The sequence below is a fragment of the Gossypium arboreum genome, chromosome 6 (genome assembly GCF_025698485.1).
Source record: "Gossypium arboreum isolate Shixiya-1 chromosome 6, ASM2569848v2, whole genome shotgun sequence".
NCBI classification, from domain to species: Eukaryota; Viridiplantae; Streptophyta; class Magnoliopsida; order Malvales; family Malvaceae; genus Gossypium; species Gossypium arboreum.
In genome coordinates, this window is record NC_069075.1 from 108,280,357 (window position 1) to 108,290,111 (window position 9,755).

Consider the following 9,755-nt stretch of genomic DNA (forward strand, 5'->3'; position numbering starts at 1 on the left):
AAATGAAAAATTGTTATAAAAGTAAAATAAAGCATAAAAATTAATTTTACTATATTGCTATAAGAAAATAGAATTGATTGTGATATCAAAAGTTACCTTGTGTAAGTTCCATCGTTGGGGACGATTCCTTGTAATTTATTCGCGTCTGCGTATTTGATGAGACCAAAAAGCATGATAAGATCGTTGAAATAAAAAAGTGGACTTATTTGGTGAGTTAAGTGTATTGATTCCCTAGGGTTTGGTTACTCTGGTTAGCATGGGTGAAGAGAGTGACAGAGGTAGAAACTTTTTATTTTTTTAGAGGTAGAATTAAATTATATATTTTACGATAATAAAAATATAATTTTATCATTTTAATAGTCTAATATTTATAATTTTAAAGGGTTAAATTAAAATTTATCACTTTTAAGGTTAAAGTGTAATTTTATCATTACTAATTTAAAAATTTATAAATTATAGAAGACCTAAATTAAAATTTACCATTTTAGAAGGATCATCAACACCTACTAAGCTCCGCCACTTGGTGAAGAGTTATTATTATTAGGCTAAACTATATTAGTAGTTATCCAATTATAATTTTTTATCACTCAATAATGAAATGTTACAAAATGATCACTCAATTTTTTAATTTTATCTTTTTAATTATCTAATTATATTAGATTTTGAGTATTTCCATTTCTATATTAATCGATTGATGACTAAAAAGACAATAAATTAAATAATTGGGTTACAATAAATTATTATTATTATTATTATTTAGGGTGCACTCATAAAATTGTCCATAGGCTTTGATTTGGCCCGAAAGCAAAATTTCAACTTAAAATAAAGGCAAGCTCTTTTAGCCATTGAAAATGTAAGTGGTGGTGCTAGTTTGACTTGCTTTTGAAAAATTAGGGAAATGTTAAAAGAACTATTTATGTACTTGGGGATTTTTTTCTCAAAAGAGATTGTAGTACGAGCTAAAAAGAAACACATATTTTTAGAATTTAAATTTGATGAATTAGAATTTAAGTTGAAATTTTAGTAACGATATTATTAAAAGAGTAGTATCTATAAACATTAAAAAATTAATTTTTATAAATTGTAAAATAGATCGAAAGATATTTTGATTTTACTAAAAAAATCATAACTTGTTAGATATTATTTTCCTAAAATAATTACATGAACTAATTGTGGATAAAAGATTTAGGGTTAAATTACAAGTTTGGCATAATATTATATGTGAATATTAAAATTTATCATTATATTTTATTTTAATTGATGTTTGTCATTATAATTTAAGAATATAGATAAATTTGTCTATTAATTATTTTTTATGATTGAATTTTTACCATTAAACTTCAAATTTGATTGAATTTTGACATCAACTTTAATTTTAATGATTTGGAAACAAAATTTAACAAAAAAAAAAAATCGTTCAAATATTTCATTTTAATAATTAACGATAAGTTAATTTATAACATATTGAAAACTAATAAATCAACTTGAAATTTTTATTTAATAAAAATAAAGACATGAGAAACTAAAAATATATATGTATCAAGAAGAAAAAACTGAAGTTTGTTTTCTTTGAGAGAGATTTTATAAAGTTTTATTATTTTTTAAGATTATATTTGATTTATTATTGTTGACTATTAAAAATACTTTTAAGTCTTCAAAAATTTTAAATTAAATTTGAATAGTAAAATTCAATAAAAAATTTTAAACTCTAGTAATAAAATTCAATATAAAGTTAAACTATAATAAATTTATATTTAATTTTAAAAAAAAGAACAAATTTTAAGTTTTACCTAAAGCTAGAAAAAGCATGATAGGATGGTTGAAATAAAAAGTGAATTGATTCCCTTGGGTTAGGTTACTCTATAGTTAGCGAGGGTGAGTAGTTTAATTTATTTTTGGTACACTCATAGAATTTGTCCATGCCCTATTTGAGGCGAAGTTATAACTGCTCCTACTAGTTTGATATTCTTTTGTAATACTTTTAATTCGTAATAAAAATGAAAAAAATTATATTTTTTTAGTCCTTATTTCTTCAACAATTTCTTTTCTTTTTCAGTCGAAAAAAAAATCAAAATCTAAAGGGATATACCAAATTGATAATCGTTTGACACGTAAAAAATTTGGCTTTGATTCTCCCTTTAGTCATTTTTGGCCTATGATTCTTCATCTTTTTTCATACATACCATTAGGGTTTAGCCGTATACTATAAATACAAAGGTGTGGAGCTACCAATTATTGACATACCCCATTTTTTTACCACTTTGTTTACAAAGGAAAAAAAAAAGAAAAAGAAAAAAAGCAAAGATGGATAGGAATCGCCTGCACAACCAAGTTGCCTCCATGAGAAGGTCCCTCTTTGATCAGGTCCATTCTCTCTCATTCTTTAGTATGAAGTCAATATATATTACAAACATGGTTTCACACGATTTTAAATTGACCATATGAGTAGTTATTTATTTTAAAATTATCATATATTCCATTTAACAAAAACATAAATATATTTAAATTTTAGTTAACGTGGATTGGAACTCAAATTATACTTAAGAAATGTGAACATCTTGTTAATGGGTCATAATTTGGGATTCTTTTAATTATGTTTTGAATAGGAATATGTTAAAAGAATAAAAAAAATGAATAATATATGGTTATATTTAAAAAAAAAAAACCTTACCAACTTTTCTTTTCCTTAACTTCCTCTATTTGGAAATTACTTATGTTTAATTTCATTTCCAAATCAAGTAAAATTTACAAAATGAAGCATTATTGCAGGGTTACCTTGACGATCAATTCATTCAGCTGGAGGAGTTACAAGATGATACCAACCCTAATTTTGTTCAAGAGGTTGTCACCTTATTTTACAATGATTCCGCAAGGTTAATTCAGAACATCGAACAAGCACTGTAAGTGGAGAACAACATATTTATTCTCTCATATTAATCTTCAATGTGATTAAATATTTAAGATCACTGTAAGAATTTTTCTCATATATCATGCAGGAACAGTGGCCCTATTGACTTTTGTAAACTGGATGATTACATGCACCAGTTCAAGGGAAGCAGCTCCAGGTGCCCTCCCCCCCAAAAGAAAAAACAAAAAAAAAAAAAGTAAAAAAAAGTGAATTGATGTTACTCTTGTTTATCTGAGTCATTTGATTATATTGATTTTCTTGAAGCATTGGGGCTAAGAAGGTTACCAATGAATGCACAGCTTTCAGAGAATACTGCAATGCTGAAAATGCTGAAGGGTAATTTTCTTGTCTACTTCCTCTTTTTCTTTTTTCCTTTCATCAATTAAGTTCCATTAGCACACGTTAAAAGACTCTTTAACTCGTGATCTGTTTTTCATTTTTTTTTTGGTGGTGAAGTGGGTTTGGAGGTATTTTTCTGGGAAGTTAAGCTGGGTTTGGAGAGTTTAGGTTCCAACAAAATTAGCGTGAGGTGAGATATTGGAGCTTGTATTTTGGGACATTCTCTAATACTTATGTTAGCGAAAGGTATTATCGGAAGAATAAAGAAATGGAAGCTTTAAACACGTAAAAGAGATAGTTTGAGACTCATATCTTAGGTATTTATACCTAACCTTTGGTTGCTTAGTTCCTTTTTGACTAGTAACAAGTGGCTTACTCTCTAATCAAGAGTTGCTCATGTTGAGTGTTCGGACGTTTATGGGTTGTATCTTTCTTTGGGTTATAGTATTACTCATATTTTGGTATAACTCTCTTTAGAGCCGTATTCAAAGTAGAATCGGATATGAGTATATGTTGAATACAAATATATTTAACCTTTTCAAAGTTCTTTCATGTAGTTGAAGAGGATTATACTCATTCATATTTGAATATATGTTGAGTAAAGATACTAAAGTGAACTCAAGGTGTTGATTTTATAGATGCATTAGGAGTTTTCAACAAGTGAAGCAAGAGTATGCAATCTTAAAGAGGAAGCTCGAAGTTTATCTTCAGGTCTCGCATTTTTTTATCATTATATTGCTACTTACAATTAATTGAGCACTAACATTTTACAGTAATTGCTTTTGTCTGGTCTTTTATTCAGACGGTGAGACAAGCTTCTCAAACAGCATGAGTTGCATGGAGACAATACTGTCATATATAGCTTACACAATAATCAGCTCATCACTATATATGGAAAACATGGATAAATATGGGAAGTTATTGAGTACAACTCCGATAACAGAGTTAGAGTTAGGGAAAGTATCTTATGGTAATATAGTAAAATATTAAAAATAAATATTAAAAAAAAGATACATGTTAACTTTCTAAAGGTTACTTGTAGAATAGAAAAAGTACAATCTCCCAAATATTCACCCTATATATATATATGTTGTAATATATCTAAATGTTATAAATAACAATAACAATAACTTGCCACTTTCTGTTTCATATGGTCTTTTATCATGTTAAAATTTAGTGTTATTATATCATTTGATATTTGAATTTGATTTTAATGTTTAATTTGATATTTATGTTAAATAATATCATGTGGTCCCATGAATATTCAACACTTATACTCTAGTAAAAAGTATAGGTACTTAATTGCAATAAAAAAATTCATGCATCAAATTGAAACATGTTTAACAAAGAACAAAATTCAAATATCAAATTAAATATTGAAATGAAAGTAAAGTACGAAATTTATATAAGATATCAATAAATAAAGACATTAAAAGGGAGGAATAAAACCAAAAAGGTTCCTTTTAAAGTTGGGGAATCATGAGGACAGATACTACCAAGTGGGAAATGTTAGGCCTCCACCGTCGTTAATAGTTGATAACTTTAAAAGGTTAAACATTTCGACTTAAATTTTTTTTTGAATTATTCGGATTAAAGATTTAGATTTTTTAAATATGTCATTACGAGTTTGAATTATTTTGATTATGGTTATTTTAGATTCAAGTTATTTGTAGTGTTATCATGGGTTCGAATCATTATTAAGTTTGAGTTAATTTAGATTCGTGTCAATTCAAGTTCAAATTAATTTAAATTCAACTTGTCAATTTTTATCAGTATTATTAAAATTGTATCAAACCAACCGATTCACGATACGAGTAATTCAACCATCTATCCTATTTTAACCACCACTTACAATTGGTTGATAGAGCATTTTCATTGCCTAGTTTGAAAAGAAGAAAAAAAGAAACATATATATTAACTTGAAAATAACCAATTGCAAAACCCATCGACGCAAATGTAGGGTTTTCCGCCTATCCATGAAAGCATGCTTGAATGAGTTTTAAGAGTATTCAACAATTTCAGAAAGTATAATTATTACTTTTATCTTTTCAATTAAAACCTAACTTGGATTCTAGTGTCTGAGTTCCCCTTCAACAATGTTTGAAATATCTCCTTGTTTTAGACTTCACATATGTGAGGATTAATTGACTAAGGTTTTATTTACATGTTAGTGGACAACTTGGGATAAAAGGTTGACTTAGATGTGGATCATACAACAAATGTTATATATTTTCCATCTTCTTTTTGTAATATTTTATACCCGACCCAATACAAGTAATTATGAGTATATGACACGACTTATAATCATTCCTGGGTTTTATACGAGTTTACAAAAGCTCTAATACTAACCCGAGGTCGAATTAGGACTAAATTATAAAAGTTTCAATATATAGAGAGTTCCTCATCGCAATGTGACATATTGTTTTAGCCTCGTCATGACAACCAAGTTCGATGTCGCACTAAGTTAGGACGACACTCACATGCCATCGCGACATCACATACTGTTTTTGCAAAATTTATTGAACAATGACCTGCAATCTTCCTAAACAAATTTTAAACACCTCCTATTCCTGATCAGCCAGTGTACAACATGCTAACATTGGTTTATATACCCCAAAACCATGTTCAACATTATGCCAATGCCTTATCACTTATAAGCTAATTACCTATTGCAATTCATTCAATTCATGTACATTCATACCTATTTCAATCAAGGTCATTATCATTATATCAATTCACACCATTTCAAACCAACTTTAAATACATTTACAATTCATATTCAATTAACCAAGTTCGTACCTAAACCCTTTTAACTCAAAAGTACATATAAACATAGTTGTACCGAATTTGACTCAATCTAGGTACATGCCATATAACTAACGAAAGAAAATACACAAACGTTGTTAAGTCTAGTATCTTTGACTGGATGCTAAAGTCGATGCACGAAATCTCAAATTGGACCTAACCTGTGTACAGAAAAACAAACCCTACGCTGAGCCATAAAGCTCAATGGTATTTCTATATTTCAAATTAATATAACATATGAAATAGTCAATTGCATACAATTTCCATGCTTATACTATTAATCAATACAAATACACCTTATAACCAATCTCATTCAACACATCTATATATGCATAATATTATCATTATGTCCATACTTAATATGAATTATCTAAACATTTTATGTACTAGTAATCTATAGGAATATTTCATACCATTATTACAATGCTAGTTAAATTTGTATAATTACTCAACCTGTAACATATAATCATGCTCCATTCCATTATCAAGTCAAATGATTCATTTCTTATCTTACCGAGTCAGCTTTCTGGCTCATTAACCAGTCGTGATCTTTTACCTACTCTCAACATTCAATGTCGTATATAAGTGCTTGTATTCCAACTTTGTAACATTTAATCAATTTCAATCATCATTCAGCCAATTAATATAGTATAATCCATATTAACATGACTCAGACTCGAATGGGTACACAGATCCAACCAACACACTAATTCGGAACTCGATGCCTCATTGGAACGTCCAAAATAAGTGCATTACGCCCAGCGTTCATCGGTTTAACCAAAGTAACAATTGTGCCCTATACTTTTCGAAACGTCCGAAGGAAAATGCACCCAACGTTCATTGACATATAGCCGAAGTAACCTGAACTCAATCTATCCTATGACATACCAATTATATTCAGCTCTACCTAAACAATTAATAGGGTAACCAATTTTTTGAATTCATTATATAGCTCAATTGACATTATATCAACCTCAATTCATTGTCAATACATCATTTCATCAAGTCATACAACATATTTTAACTCAATTTCATACTAAATACCATAAATTATTAAGCTTTGCTATTTTTCATTCTATTCTATTTAATCCTCTATCTCAATAATTAATCATAATCATAAAAATTCTATTCAATTAACCATTTTCAACTCACCCCACTATCATACCATGCAAAATAGTATAAATATGCAACAATTAAAGTGATTTGAATCATAAAAATACAAACCGAAATTTTGAACTACTTGTTGGCTCTCAATTTTTTTGCCCCTCCCGATGTTCTAGCATTGTCTTTTCCTACTAATAATAATACAAAAATAGAAATATCAAATTCTATGTCAAATCACATTCATTTGCAAAGTCAAATATATTTTTTAATTTATTCAATTTAGTCCCTAAAATCGAGACAAGCATAACTTTCAATTTAAAGACTCGGATTAAAATCTAATTTCACCAAAGCCCATCAGGGACCCTCTAATTTCTACCCCTACCAATAATTCACAAAATTTTTTCATTTTATTCAATTTGGTCCCTAACGTACTAAACTAATAATTAAGCTTTACAATTTAGTCCTTTTCACATACTAAGCTTAATTTCTAACAATTTAACACCAAAATCATTCAATTCTCTATCGTGGAAACTTTTTATAACTTTAAAAATTTTGTAAACTAGTACATGGGTTAGTTGGATCAACTTCCCATGATTCAATATCCATAAAAATCAAAGCAAAATGGCTAGAGACTTACTTGAAATTAAAGCTAAAAAGCTTAAAACCCTTGGCTATGGCATCAAGCTCTTCGTTCTTTCTCACATTCAGTTGAAGGAGATTAACGTACTAAACTAATAATTAAGCTTTACAATTTAGTCCTTTTCACATACTAAGCTTAATTTCTAACAATTTAACACCAAAATCATTCAATTCTTTATCGTGGAAACTTTTTATAACTTTAAAAATTTTGTAAACTAGTACATGGGTTAGTTGGATCAACTTCCCATGATTCCAATATCCATAAAAATCAAAGCAAAATGGCTAGAGACTTACTTGAAATTAAAGCTAAAAAGCTTAAAACCCTTGGCTATGGCATCAAGCTCTTCGTTCTTTCTCACATTCAGTTGAAGGAGATGAATTCTCTTTCTTTCCACCAAAATTTAACTTATATACTAGGATTAATTTATAATTTAGCTTAATTAACCTTAATTTAATTAGTTAAACCTTGTTTTACTTAAGTTAATGGTCCCCTAATCATACCGTCCACTTATATGAAATTTAACAAGGTATAATTATTGTTTTGAACTTTTTGGTTAATTGTAATTTAAGTCCCCAGGCCATTTACTAATTAAAAATCTATAGCGATTGGATTTTATAGTTTAGTCCCTAGGCCTTAATTAACCAAAAATTCAACAAAATTGGCCGATTAAAATCCAATTCAACAATAAAATAACTCCATAAATGTCTCTATAAAATATTTACGAGCTCAATTAATGAAAACGAGATCCCAAACCTGTCTTTTCTAACACCATTGAAAACTGCGTTGTTACAATTTTAGACGAATTTCATTCCTTTTTTGCATTGTTAAATATGTATGTATGTGTGTATGTAGGTATGAAGTTTGAATTATCAAAGGTAAATTATTTTCACTTATTGTGGATAGTGGGAGTTGTGCTAATATTGTTAGTAGTTATCTTGTGGACTCTTTGGCTTCACCTTGTTCGAAACACCTTAAGCCATACCACCTTCAATAGCTTAATGAGGGCTCAAAATTTCAAGTCACGAAGCAATCCTTGGTTACATTTAAGTTTGGGAACTATAAGGATGGTGTTTGGTGTGATGTGGTTCCCTTACATGTCGTTCATTCATTCTTAGGAAAGCCATGAAAATTTAATCATGATGTGGTGCACCATGGTAATATAAATCATTATTCCCTTATAAAGGGAAAAAAGTACACATTAGCCTTTTTGGATCCCAAACATGTGTACAACGAGTAGTTAAAAATAATTAAAATTTGTAAAGGGTGTTAAGGGTAAAGGTAAAAGATAAAAGACTGAGATAAATGATACCCTTACTGAAAAGAAGTCAAATTAAAAAAGCCTAATAGTAAGCGAAACCTTGAGTGGTAAAAACTGAGGGAAAAATTTGTTTGCAAGTAATCCCTACTAAACAAACAACCTTGTATCCTTGTGAGGTTTTGGCAAAATTATTTATCATTATCTAACCTTAAAGATTCTTTTTCTAGCGTGTTTATGTCTCTTTTACAGGAGTATGAGGATATTTTCAGTGAAGTGCCTAAAGGTTTACCACCTTTAAGAGGCATTGAACACCAAATAGACTTAGTGCCCAATGCAACAATTCCAAACCGTCCAACTTACTGAAGCAATCTAAAGAATACAAAGGATTTGCAAAGGCAAGTGGAGGAGCTATTAGAAAAAGGGCACATTAGAAAAAGTTTAAGTCATTGTGTAACGACCCGGTTTCCAGTGGTGTTAGAAAATACAGTTTTGGGACCCCGTTTCTGTAAACTAAGTTTATAAATATTAAATAAATATATTTTCATAGTTATTATATAATTTAATTAAATTTTGGATAAGTAATTTAGCCGAATTAATGATTAATTAAGGTTTAGGGGCTAAATTGTAAAGTTTAATTGCTAAATATTTTTAATTAGAAAATGGCTTGAGGACTTAAATTACAATTAACCCAAGGCCCAAAT

At 28.7% G+C, this 9,755-nt stretch overlaps 1 protein-coding gene across 1 annotated transcript; it reads left to right on the forward strand.

Annotated features, from left to right (window-relative positions):
* Positions 1-2,243: 2,243 nt before the first annotated feature.
* On the forward strand, positions 2,244-4,079 carry LOC108485999 (histidine-containing phosphotransfer protein 4-like). Its single transcript, XM_017789830.2, has 6 exons — positions 2,244-2,364; positions 2,770-2,900; positions 2,997-3,065; positions 3,173-3,244; positions 3,886-3,958; positions 4,050-4,079. The coding sequence occupies exons 1-6, from the start codon at positions 2,305-2,307 to the stop codon at positions 4,077-4,079; spliced, it is 435 nt and encodes a 144-aa protein (XP_017645319.1). The 5' UTR covers positions 2,244-2,304.
* The last annotated feature ends 5,676 nt before the right edge of the window (positions 4,080-9,755 follow it).

Bases quoted from the DNA above. Each gene is read 5' to 3' on its own strand.
- LOC108485999 (XM_017789830.2), top strand. From the start codon at position 2,305: ATGGATAGGAATCGCCTGCACAACCAAGTTGCCTCCATGAGAAGGTCC. The intron at 2,365-2,769 runs GTCCATTCTCTC...GCATTATTGCAG, and splicing joins GAAGGTCCCTCTTTGATCAG to GGTTACCTTGACGATCAATT. The intron at 3,245-3,885 runs GTAATTTTCTTG...TTGATTTTATAG, and splicing joins AATGCTGAAAATGCTGAAGG to ATGCATTAGGAGTTTTCAAC.